Source organism: Tupaia chinensis, unplaced genomic scaffold (assembly GCF_000334495.1).
Source record: "Tupaia chinensis unplaced genomic scaffold, TupChi_1.0 Scaffold000126_2, whole genome shotgun sequence".
In the NCBI taxonomy this organism is placed as follows: Eukaryota; Metazoa; Chordata; class Mammalia; order Scandentia; family Tupaiidae; genus Tupaia; species Tupaia belangeri.
The window spans coordinates 253,868-268,028 of NW_006159594.1; the positions used below are offsets into that span (position 1 = coordinate 253,868).

The 14,161-nt window shown below is 38.4% G+C and overlaps 1 gene segment (V, D, J or C); it reads left to right on the top strand.

Moving 5' to 3' along the window:
- The first annotated feature begins 8,121 nt into the window (after window positions 1–8,121).
- LOC114007117 (T cell receptor alpha variable 27-like) lies at window positions 8,122–8,740 on the top strand. The segment is given in 2 exon segments: window positions 8,122–8,255; window positions 8,433–8,740. Coding segments are annotated over 2 exon segments (381 nt in total).
- Window positions 8,741–14,161: the final 5,421 nt, after the last annotated feature.

A 14,161-nucleotide genomic window follows, 5' to 3' on the forward strand; every position in this document is an offset into this window, starting at 1 on the left:
AGCGAAAAAAAAAAAAAAACAAAAAAAAAAACCTCTCCAAAAAAAAAAAAAATACTGAATCATAGAAAAGTAGAGAAAGTTCTCATTGGCGTAGTAAAAAAAAGGCACAAATTAACGTAATTTAAAATATTATGACAGAGAATCAAAGACATAAGATAACAGTTTTTAAAATAAAATATCACTTCTAACATTTACTGTATGTTACAAAAATTTTAAACACTGATATAATGAAAAGCATGTGTTTCTTTCATGTATACATATTTTTCTACATTTGCCTGTAGATACATAAATATAGTTTGCTCTTTTTTGCTATATTAATTGGTTTTAGTTCTCCTTGTGTTTCTCTTTTCTCCTCACCACTTTGCAGGCAGATGGTGTCTGCTTCAGCATGTAAGTGATGATGTCTGGCAAGACAGCTGTGTTTGCTACAAAGTCTTCTGGCTTGGCGTTTTGAAACACCTCATTTCATTCAGGCATCTAAAGGGTTTGTGGAAGTGGTAGACAGAGAAGATGGTTTGTAAAGAGGATATAAAAAGAATGTAAATTCTATGAAAAGCCCAAACTTATGTGCTGTATTCTGACTTGCTCATCAATGAGGAACAGAGTTTTTGATCTCTGCATGCCAAAGGGGAGAGAGCTCGAAGTTTCTATTCGTGTTTCTTCCTGTAGTTAAACCACCTGTTAAAGGTCCTAGCCAAATTCCAGGGTGACTGCCCAAATCCTATTTGTTAAACATTTTAATTGTGATCACGAGGGAAAGACGAGATTTAGAGCTCTTATTTTTTATTTATTTATTTTTTTGAGAGGTTTTTGCTATAGGGTGCGCGCGCTCGCCAGACAGACAGAGAGAGACAGAGAGATAGAAAGCGAGAAATTATCCCCCAGGGGGAATGGCCACGCCGCAATCCTTTCTCCTCCATTCTCCTCTCGGGATCTTGGGCACACATGCACACACGCCCGGCGTGAGTTTTAAGCCACTGGGACATAGCCATTATCCTAACTGCTGGTCCCTAGAGCTCTTTTTTTTTTTTTTAAAGAATTATTTTATTTAACTTTATTTATTACTATTATCATTAGTATTTTCCAGTTTGATCAGAGAGACACAGGGAGAGAGAGAGAGGAAGTGAGAAAGCAAGCCACCAGGTCTGAGACTTGAACCGTGGTCGGCCATGTGGGAGTCCAGCGCCTTTTACCACCATGCCACTTGCCGGCCCCCCAGAGCTCTTCTTAAGGAGGCAGAGCTACTTACACTCTGGTCTTCCAGCCCGAGTGTCAACTACCTACCTCTGACCTGGTGTTATTTTAGGGCCTGCAGCCTGCCCACAGTCCCACTGCTGGGATTATGGCACCCACTATCAAGGCAGAAAATCTGTTCTCAACAGGTGTTTTGAGAAGGATGAAATCAGTGAATCAAATGTTTTTAATATTCTGAAAAGTGATCTGGCAATGTGAAATATAACATTCAGTTATAGAGCTGTGCCTCTGTACATACCATGACCAACTTCTCTTCTGCTGCGTTAGCCAAGTCAGCGGCTCAGTTCTGCCCTTGCATTGTTTGCCTTTAAATAACATGACCCTCTAGGTCACCTGAATCTATACACTGAGTTATAATTGTCGCTTTTCCCACTTTTCTCTTCTGAGCTCCTGTGTGCTATATTACCTTACTACTTGCTCCTGCATGAAAAGTCTCCACAATGTGAGCATTCTCCATTACACACACACACACACACTCACACATACACACATTCACACACACACTCTCTCTCACACACACACACATATGCGTTCACACACTCACACATACACACACACTCACACACACATACACACACATTCACACACACACATACACACACACTCACACATACACACATTCACACACAGACATACGCATTCATACATTCACACATACACACACTCACACATTCACACACTCACACACTCACACATACACACATTCACACACACACACACTCACACATACACACATTCACACACAGACATACGCATTCATACATTCACACATAACTCCCATGTAGTCAACCACAGTTTGAGTCCTGGACTTAAAAATCATGCCAGGCACTTGTGAGTGCATGCCCAAGATCCCAACAGGAGAATGGGAGAAAAGGGATTATGATATGGCCATCTCCCCGCCCCCAACCCGGTGGGGTGTAACTTCTTGCTTTCTGTCTCTCTGGCTCTCTCTGGCTCTCGGAGAAGCACATATACCCTATAGCAAAAATCACTCTCTCAAAAAAAGAGATTAAAATATATTAGTTAACATCATTTTCATTGCCAAGATAGAACCAACAAAATTTATTAAGCAAGCACACAATTGTGAAATTAAGACAAAAACACCATAAATGTAAAGAAAAGCATGGATATGATGTTGATAAATATATAAGCATAATTTAATAATGAGTGAAAATACAGAATTGATGAAATTTTAAAATACTGAATCATAGGGAACCAGCAGTTAGCATAATGGCTATGTCGCTGGACTCCCATGTAGTCGACCGCGGTTCGCATCCCGGACCCGGTGGCTTAAAACTCACGCCGGGAGCGTGTGCGTGCGTGCCTAAGATCCTGGGAGGAGAATGGAGGAGAAGGGATTGCGGCGTGACCATCCCCCCGGGGGGTGATTTCTCGCTTTCTGTCTCTATGTCTTTGTCTGTCTGGCGAGCGCACACGCCCTATAGCGGAAAAAAAAAAAAAAACAAAAAAAAAAACCTCTCCAAAAAAAAAAAAAAATACTGAATCATAGAAAAGTAGAGAAAGTTCTCATTGGCGTAGTAAAAAAAAGGCACAAATTAACGTAATTTAAAATATTATGACAGAGAATCAAAGACATAAGATAACAGTTTTTAAAATAAAATATCACTTCTAACATTTACTGTATGTTACAAAAATTTTAAACACTGATATAATGAAAAGCATGTGTTTCTTTCATGTATACATATTTTTCTACATTTGCCTGTAGATACATAAATATAGTTTGCTCTTTTTTGCTATATTAATTGGTTTTAGTTCTCCTTGTGTTTCTCTTTTCTCCTCACCACTTTGCAGGCAGATGGTGTCTGCTTCAGCATGTAAGTGATGATGTCTGGCAAGACAGCTGTGTTTGCTACAAAGTCTTCTGGCTTGGCGTTTTGAAACACCTCATTTCATTCAGGCATCTAAAGGGTTTGTGGAAGTGGTAGACAGAGAAGATGGTTTGTAAAGAGGATATAAAAAGAATGTAAATTCTATGAAAAGCCCAAACTTATGTGCTGTATTCTGACTTGCTCATCAATGAGGAACAGAGTTTTTGATCTCTGCATGCCAAAGGGGAGAGAGCTCGAAGTTTCTATTCGTGTTTCTTCCTGTAGTTAAACCACCTGTTAAAGGTCCTAGCCAAATTCCAGGGTGACTGCCCAAATCCTATTTGTTAAACATTTTAATTGTGATCACGAGGGAAAGACGAGATTTAGAGCTCTTATTTTTTATTTATTTATTTTTTTGAGAGGTTTTTGCTATAGGGTGCGCGCGCTCGCCAGACAGACAGAGAGAGACAGAGAGATAGAAAGCGAGAAATTATCCCCCAGGGGGAATGGCCACGCCGCAATCCTTTCTCCTCCATTCTCCTCTCGGGATCTTGGGCACACATGCACACACGCCCGGCGTGAGTTTTAAGCCACTGGGACATAGCCATTATCCTAACTGCTGGTCCCTAGAGCTCTTTTTTTTTTTTTTAAAGAATTATTTTATTTAACTTTATTTATTACTATTATCATTAGTATTTTCCAGTTTGATCAGAGAGACACAGGGAGAGAGAGAGAGGAAGTGAGAAAGCAAGCCACCAGGTCTGAGACTTGAACCGTGGTCGGCCATGTGGGAGTCCAGCGCCTTTTACCACCATGCCACTTGCCGGCCCCCCAGAGCTCTTCTTAAGGAGGCAGAGCTACTTACACTCTGGTCTTCCAGCCCGAGTGTCAACTACCTACCTCTGACCTGGTGTTATTTTAGGGCCTGCAGCCTGCCCACAGTCCCACTGCTGGGATTATGGCACCCACTATCAAGGCAGAAAATCTGTTCTCAACAGGTGTTTTGAGAAGGATGAAATCAGTGAATCAAATGTTTTTAATATTCTGAAAAGTGATCTGGCAATGTGAAATATAACATTCAGTTATAGAGCTGTGCCTCTGTACATACCATGACCAACTTCTCTTCTGCTGCGTTAGCCAAGTCAGCGGCTCAGTTCTGCCCTTGCATTGTTTGCCTTTAAATAACATGACCCTCTAGGTCACCTGAATCTATACACTGAGTTATAATTGTCGCTTTTCCCACTTTTCTCTTCTGAGCTCCTGTGTGCTATATTACCTTACTACTTGCTCCTGCATGAAAAGTCTCCACAATGTGAGCATTCTCCATTACACACACACACACACACTCACACATACACACATTCACACACACACTCTCTCTCACACACACACACATATGCGTTCACACACTCACACATACACACACACTCACACACACATACACACACATTCACACACACACATACACACACACTCACACATACACACATTCACACACAGACATACACATTCACACACACACACTCACACACATACATACATACTCACACTCACAGTCACACATTCACACATACACACATACACACACACTCACACATACACACATTCACACACAGACATACGCATTCATACATTCACACATACACACACTCACACATTCACACACTCACACACTCACACATACACACATTCACACACACACACACTCACACATACACACATTCACACACACAGACATACGCATTCATACATTCACACATAAACACACTCACACATACACACACACACTCACACACTCACACATACACACATTCACACACACACACACACACACTCACACACTTAGGGCTAAATCTCAGTAACTCTTCCCAGTAAGTGCAGCGCCAATCTTTAATTTATGATCACTTCTGTGCCAGTTTCTTTCATATCACCAATGTGCACATTTAATTCTTTGTCCTATCTTGCCATTTTCCTTTCCTGCCTCTTTGTGATGTCCTGAGAAAAGGCAAGAGGGAACTGATGTCTAATTCTGATCTACCCGTAATTCTGTTTGTAGATAGGCTTCCTCCTCTGTTACATAGGACAATACACCCACCTCACCTCTTGCCGGATTGCTCTAAAGTATACTCTGAGGAGAAGATATGTGTTTATTAAATATCCTAATGCTAAACGCTAATAAAGAATTGTGTAAATAATGAAATGAGCCTGATAGTCTAGGTGAACTAAAACGTAGACTATTTCTGAAAGGGAGTATAATGTGGTCAGAGGGTTAAATTATTAAAGATATACAGTTATTCATATCAAACAGACATGGAGAGAGTTTCTTTGATGAATTAACCAGCAACAGGGACTGATTGATTAATTTATATCACCTGTGAACATCCAAGGACAGTTCTTGATTTCAAAATTAAGCTCTAGTCCTTTGTACTGTATGAAACTTAACGATTATGTAAAGCTACCAGCTGGCTTGAATAAATTGAGTAAAATAAGAGGTGTTTCTCTTGACATGAGAAGCTGTAATCCCAGTTTTGGATGAAAATGAGTAGAATATGTTTCCTAGATATCCCCAGCACCCACATTATAGATATAAGAAAATAAAATGATATCATGGTTGAGTTGGGGATGTGAGTCCAAGAAATACATATCTACAGTTGTTTATCTCTTGGAGGTACATCATTGTTTGTCAGAGCAGGGCTACCGTGTGTCATAATAAAGTCAAGGATATAGACAGTTCATCTTATTTGACATTAAGCAATATATTATGTTGCACACATTCAAAAATAGTTCCACTAGCTTTGATTTTTATATTTCAGGAGTATATATGGAATTGTCAATGACATTTTTTTACTCTGCTGAAGCATACTGCTGCTCCATAACCTATTCTACATGTTTACCTGACATTTTCATATCCGTTAATCATTTTAATTGTTAGTAATTACATTCTCGCCAAAGGTGTTTCTATACACCCTGGCCAGAATTTATTAACTTTTATGTTTTTGATAATAGCCATTCTAACTAGGGTGAAATCATATTTTACTGTATTTTTTATTTGCATTTCACTGATGATTAGTGATGCCAAGCAAGTTTTATACACCTGCTAGCTATTTGTAGGTCATCTTTGAAAAATGTCCATTGAGATCATGAGACCACTTTTAAACTGGATTATTTGGTTTTTGTATTTTTGCTGTTGAGGTGAAGTCTTCATATACTATGAATATCGGACCCTTGTGGGATGGATAGTTTGCAAATATTTTCTCTTATTCTGTGTCTCTTCACTCTGCTGATTGTTCCCTTTGCCATTTAGAGTTTTTTTAGTTTGATATAATCTCATGTGTCTATCTTTTTTCTTTCATTTCTTGTGCCTTTGAAGTCCTACTCAAAAATCTTGCCCCATGCCGAGGTCCTGAAGTGCTTCCCTTATGGTTTTCTTCTATCAGTTTCATCATTTTGGGTCTTACATTTAAGACTTTGATCCATTTTAATTTTGAGATATGATGAGAGTTGGGGGTTAGTTTCATTCTTCTGCAAATGGATGTTCAGTTTTTCCAGCCCTATTTATTGAAGAGATACCCTTTCTCCAATTCATGTTTCTGACAACTTTGTCAAAAATTGACTGTAAATATGTGGATTTATTTCTGGGTTCTCTATTTTGTATCACAGGGCTGTGTGTCTGTTTTTATGCCAGTACCATGCTGTTTTGCTTAAAGCTTTAGAGTATGATTTTAAAGTCAGGCATTATGACACCTTAATCTTTACTCTTTTTTGTTTAAAGTTCCTTTACCTATTCAGGGTCAAATTTTATGGTTGTTTTTTTCTATTTCTCTAAAGAATGCCATTGGAAATTTGATAGACATTACAATGACTCTGTAGACTGTTTTCACCTCTCTCTGTCTTAAGCCCTACTTGAAGAATTGGGATTTCCATATATTCTATTTAGAGCTATTTTTTAAAGAATGCGTATGCATCAATATTTTCTCATTTAGGATATTAGCAGTCACGTAGCCAACACTGATTATCTTCATTAATGAATGTGAACAGTAGGTAAAATAATAACTTTATTTACAGACATTTTCGTGATATTGGACTACACAGTGCCCTCCTACCACAATATTTATACCCTTGAATCACTACGGTAATGCACATAGATGCACACTTTTGCATATTTTCAACACTTATTAACTATGCATTGATACTTTTCTGCCTAAATGCTGCATTCACATAAGCTAAAAAGCACAACGTTTTCCTCAAGTAACTTGTAGGTGAGTCCATCAACCCCAACTGCAATGCAGTGTGGTGAGGACTGTAACAGGAGTGAACCCTGTGCACACACCCGACATCCGGGCCAGCTGAGGCAGGGGGTGGATTGCAGCAGGAAGACCCCCCGACCCCGACACCAAAGGAAGAAATAAATAAATAAAATTTAAAACACACACACACACACACACACACAAAATAAGCATGAATCCAGATCCCTAAAGCAACGTAATGCAATAGGGTATCATAAACATATTCTAAATTAAATAATACACAATAGGTTGTTTTAGGAAAAAAGTGTCAATAGATTTGGCAAAAATAGATTTATCACAGGATACTTACTCGTGGCATATGACACTGAAAATATCATGAAGTTTTATACAGAACACACACATACAACACACACCTATTAATACAGTTAGTACATATCTCAACATGCTGATTGAGGATACTAGAAACTATAAGACAATATTCTTAGCTTTAAAATAATCACGTTTTAAAAGAACATATTTTCCATTTCTAAACAAGGTCATCAGGCTCTTCCTACCTACAATGTTAAACTTATGCACACCAAATGAAATGGAAAGAAATGGAAACATTATTGAGAGTAAGTCACTTTTCTAGCTCTCCACAGGAGGGTAGTATTTCAAAAAGCAAAATCTTTTGCAGATTCAGAGGAGAACTTGGGGTTGGAGGGAGCAGAGGTTAGAAGGTGAATGATTCAATTGGTTGCCACACAGAGGCCTTGCCTTTTTACTGAGTTCAAAATGGGTGGCAAATGTTATTCTAGTCCAGAAAACCTCCTTCAGAGGCGTTTTGTACAGGAGCAGCTGAAGTTAGTGACCATGGCCACCACGTCACAGGAGGAAATGATGTTCCTCAAATTCTTGGTACTGGTCCTTTGGATTCAATTGGCATGTGAGTTTAAAGAAAAATATCAGGGGAGAGGAGGTTATTATTGCAAAGTATGAAAGGACAAATTGAAGAAAGTAATGAAGGGAAAAGAGAGGAAGGAGGGAGGACAAATCACTTCGAGTTGGGAAAGAATCTGCAATTCCCTTTGCTAGCGTTCCCTTCTGCTTTGTTTCTAAACAGGGGTGAGCACCCAGGGGCTGGAGCAGAGTCCTCCTTTTCAAAGCATACAGGAGGGAGAAGATTTCACTGTGTACTGCAATTCCTCAAGCGTTTTCACCAGGTTTCAGTGGTACCGACAAGAGCCTGGGAAAGGTCTTGTGCTCTTAATGACATTAGTAAAGAGTGGAGAAGTGAACAAGCAGAAGAGACTGACCGCTCGCTTTGGTGAGGCAAGAAAGGACAGTTCTCTGCACATCGCCACAACCCAGCTTGGGGATGCGGGTGTCTACCTCTGTGCAGGGGCACAGTGCTCTTGGGGCACCTGCTAACTGCACCCAAACCCAGTCACACAGCTGTCACACGCCTCCAGTTCCTCCTCACACACCTCTTTGCATGAACGATGATAACAACCTCAGCTTCTCATGGAACTGTATCCTTTGCCTTTACAGAAAAATAGTTTTACATACAGTGGAAGAAAAAAAAAATCCCTCTGCTATAAGACAGATCTCTGGACAAATGACCTGCTGTTAGAAATTGTAGCAATCCGGGCTTCAGCTCCCCAGGGTAAGCAGTAGAGAAGGGAGTCGATGTGGAGGACAAATGGAAGATAGCAAGCAAGACTGCATCCCAGTTCTGATCAGGCATTCCATTTCCCTAAGAATGGTTCATACAAGGGAATAAAAATGGGTGGCTTTACAGTTTTATTCTACTGCTCTAGAGACTAATGAAATGGCTATGTTCTCACTCTCTCCTAAGCTGAAGTAAATGGCAAAAATGTTGATTATTAGAAAAAAGTTTCTACTTATTTTAGCAGAGATGCCCACAGTATATGTCAGTAATGTGCAACTGCGATGCCAAACCAATATCCCCAGTTAATGAGGGGTTCTGAATCTGCCTAATCATTAACTGCAACGGCCTGCACTCATGAGAACTTACTACGGACAGAACTCTGGCCATTACAGTAACTCCACGTCTCCAAGGCTGAAGAAGATGGAAGTCGACAGTTTCCTACAGGGACCCGCATCTACCATTGAGGAATTCATGTTTGTTCTCTAAGGCAAGATGATATAGTGCAAGGAACGTGAGTTTTAGAGTCAGAATAACACAGATTCAAATCCTGTTTCTAATTCCAACTTGTGTTTCCTTTGGCAATTATTTATCTTCACTTGAATTTCCTTTAAAATTAACATGAGTAGGAATACGTGTCTTGCTGAGTTGTGATGAATTAAATGAGATAAAATATATAAAATTATCAGGAGTCTCAGATATTGTGTGTGTGTGTGTGTGTGTGTGTGTGTGTGTGTGTGTATGTATATACACTCAATAAGTGGTCTTATAAATAATAATATTATCAATGCCCTTAAACTAATGCTATCCTTACTATGAGATTCTCACTGCCACCTCATAGAGGAATGAGTTAATCTAATCATCTGAGTTCCCGCCATAGTAGTCAGAAAGAGAGCCACTGCAAGTTGCCCACATAATCAGCATTCTCTTCTGCTTCTTGATTAAAAGAATTTTCTATTTTTACTTGGATGACTATATGCCCAGCTTTAAAAAAAAAAAAAAAGACTACATTTCACACCCACTTGCAGCTAGGAATTGCCACATAGACCAGTTCTGACCAGTGAGACATGACTAGAAATCTAGGAGTTTCTTGTCATGCTTTTGCTCTCCTGGAACAGCCATAACCTATTCCTGCCCTCCTTTCTTCCTGTTTTCTTCATGCCAAGCCAAATCCCATTCCAGATTTATTTTTATGTGAAAAATTGCAATAATCCACCATTTAGCTGAGTTCTTTTTTTTAACTATAGCTACACTCAGTTCTAGCTGTTAGAGGATTGACATAAAGACTTCGTAATTTTCCATTTTCATGAGTAAGCACAAGACAAGACAGCAATAAATTGCTGTGCTTACACAAAGGGATCTTCATTTACACTCATGTGTATTTCTTTACTTTTTTCCTTCAAGTTTGTATTTAAGGAATAGTTTGATAACATATCTGTATAAATATTTATATAATTTATATAACATAAATAATTTATATATTAAATTATATCTTATAAATTAATAAACAGTTAAAATAATATAAATTATCACATAATTTATATAATCATATTTGATATTATTAATACATTGTTTATCATTCCAACATAAAATATAATAGAAATACCTTAAAGCTGAACACATAAATTTTCCTCAGTTTAGGAACCACAATATTTTCATAACTTAATGTAAATGCTTATTAAAATAAGAATGATATATATGAAAATACATAGTAAACTATTTAAACATTAGCATCCATAAACAAAATGCATACGTACATATTATATTTTTTCCATCTTATAAAGAAACCAATTCAGATCAATTAACTGATCACTGATTGTGATCTCAAGCTAGCAAGTGTAATCCTAGAATAAAAATTAGGACTGACTGTGTAACCCACGCATGATAAGAATTGGTGTTCAAAGTGAGGTCCAAGTATTAGGTTGTTGGAAAAGTCATGCATGTTTTGACTTTCCTGACAATCCAATATTTCTTAAAAGCTAGCACATTAATAATAAGCCAGATTTTTTTTTCAGATAAACTATATTCTATTTTAAGACATATAATAGTTTGGAAATAAGTTAGCCAGTACGGTCTGTTTGAATGGGAAGAAAAGAGGAAATGGAGTAGCTTTAAGTGATAGATACTGGCTTAAATTGTTATCTAAGACCGCTAAACTTGAATAAATGAAATAAAAGAGTGAAAAGTCATAATCAACTTAAAGAAGCCGACTAAGCATGAAGGATTTTCTTTTCCTTTTCTTCTTTTTTTTTTTTTTTTTTGAGAGGTTTTTGCTATAGGGTGTGTGTGCTTGCCAGAAAGACCGAGAAAGACAGAGAGATAGAAAGCGAGAAATCACCCCCCTGGGGATGGCCATGCCACAATCCCTTCTCCTCCATTCTCCTCTCAGGATCTTGGGCACGCACACAAACGCGCCTGGCGTGAGTTTAAGCCACCAGGTCTGGGACTCGAACCGCGGTCAACTACATGGGAGTTCAGCGATATAGCCATTATGCCAACTGCTGGTCCCATACATGAGGGATTTTCTTGAGTAAGAAGTGACAATACGTGATAAAAATAAAAATAAATTTTCCAACTTTACAATTGGATATGTGTAGAAGAATTTCCAAAAAAATAAAATGCACTTCTGATTCCTTGACATATTCTGATCAACTCCTCTTTAATTCTCTATGGTGTGAGAATGAGGACTAGATTTGCAGCTTACCACAGAATCCCAATAAATTGTCTGAAATATGAGGACTTCTGTGCTTTTGATCACATGTATTTACTTAAGAATCAACGTTCCTGTAATTTTTTATTAAGAAAAATAGACCCTTCACTTTCTTTCTTTTCTTTTCTATTTTTATTTATTTATTTATTTATTTATTTATGCATTTATTTATTTATTTTGAGAGAAAGAGAGATTTTACTATAGGACACATGTGCTTGCCAGAGAGACAAGAAATCCCACCCCTGGGGGGGGTTGAGGAATGACCATGCCACAGTCCCTTCTCCTCCAGTCTACTCTTGCGTTTTGGGCATGTACACACATGCGCCCAGTGTGAGTTTTAAGTCACCGGATCTGGGACTCGAACTGTGATTGATTACATGGGAGTCCAGCAACATAATCATTATGCCATCTGCTGGTCTTAACCCTTCACTTTTTATTTAAAGTTGCTTCCTTTTCTGGCAGGGGTGGTGATGGCAGGGAGGCAGGGGTTTTTGCCATTTAGGTTTCTGTCATAGGGTGCATGTACTTGCCAGAGACAGAGGGAGGGAGAGTGAGAAATCACCCCTCAGGAGGGATGGCAACACTGCAATCCTTTCTCCTCCTGGGATCATATGCTCATCTGCACATAGCCTAGGGTGGTTTTCAAATTGCTGGGTCAGGGACTTGGATTTCCATCAGCCATTTGGAAATCCAGCACTTTAACCACCATGCCACCTGCTGACCCTGAGAGATTTCCTTTGTAAATTTTCTTATGATCTCTGCCTCTGCTGCCCTTTCTGGGTTCAGCTTTATGGCTGTGAAGACCCCCAGCCAGGGCTCCCCTTTCCAGACCCCAGTGATAGTCAGATAGGCAAAGTCTCTCTCTCCCTCTTATTCTTTTTTGTCCCTTCTAACATATTTTTCTCTTTTAAAAAATAGCTTTCTGTCTCCTTGTGCCTTTCTTTGCTAATTTGTCTCTTCTTCCCTCACCTAGGACAGAATCCTTGCAGGCATCTCCATCTCCACCTCTGCTGCCCTTTTTGCACTCCATAGTTTTTCATTTTTAACTCAATTTTATTTTTTGTGACGTGTTTTCTGCCTTTTCTCTCCTCTTTTTGATCTAGTTCTTTCCTTCTTTTTCCTTTGCTTTTTTTTTATTTCTGTTTCCTTTCTTTTTCTTTTACCTTATTTCTTATTTTACTGCTCAGCCCTTACCCACTGCCTGGAAATGTCTAGGTGCATAGTAACTAAACATCTGAATATTGTGAAATATAGAGAAGTCTTTCCTCCTCACTGTACTGGTTGTAAAAATCGTGAAACTCCCCTTCATAAATCTGATTTAAAAACTCCTCCTGTGATTACCACACTGGAGAACACAGCAGAAGAGAGAAAATAACACTGAATTATTTCACAGCAAAGGGAAACACACAAGCTACAGAATCCTTCTCCAACAAATTAGCCAAAAGTTAATACATTACCAAATGACTGAAAGTCAGAGACGAGCCTCAAGGATGAGGGAATCAAGTAGTATATCTTCAGCAAGGGAACACTGTAATTTGTTTCCAAGTAGAGAAAAATTAGAGGATATTACTGAAATGCCTGAAAAAGAATTTAGAATATTTATGGCAACAAAACTCTGTGAGATAAAACAGAAAAAAGACACTGAGCTCCAAGAGATGAGGAAGTCCTTCCACGATATTGAAAGAAGAATTGGACACGATAAAAAAGAATCAAACGGAATTGTTAGATATGAAGGCTGTAATACAAGGAATCAAAACCTCCCTCGAAAGCATTCAAAGCAGGTTAGACCATGCAGAAGATCAAATCTCAGAAGTGGAAGACAAAACATCTGACCTAGAAAAAAATTATCAAAAATACTGAGAAAATAACAAAGAAAAGTGAGGATAATACACAAGAAGTACTAGATACATGAAAAACCCAAACATCCAAATAATTGGTATCCCAGAAGGTGAAGAAGCTAATAAGGGCATTGAAAATCTATTCCATGAAATCCTGGAAAAAAACTTTCCAAGTCTAGAGATGCACTTGAACATTTAGACCCAAGAAATACAAAGAACTCCGAATATAATCAATCCAAGAAGATCCTGTCCATGGCACATTATAGCCACATTGGGCAAAACCACAAAGACAAGATAGTAAGATTGGAAAGAGAGAAACATCAAGTCACTTACAAAGCCTATCCCTTCAGGCTAACACTGGACCTCTCATAGGATACAATGCAAACAAGGAAAGATGGGAAATATATTCAAAGTGGTAAATGAAAAACCATTTAAACCAAGAATATTGTACCTGGCAAGCTTATCTTTCATATGGGAAAAGAAGATTAAAAACATTCTCAGATAAACAAATCTGAAAGAATTTACAAACTCCAGACCACCTCTTCAAAAAATTCTGAAAGGAGTACTATACCAAGAAAACTAAAGACAGACAGACAGCAATAAGAGAACAAAAAAAAAAAAAAAAAAACAACCAA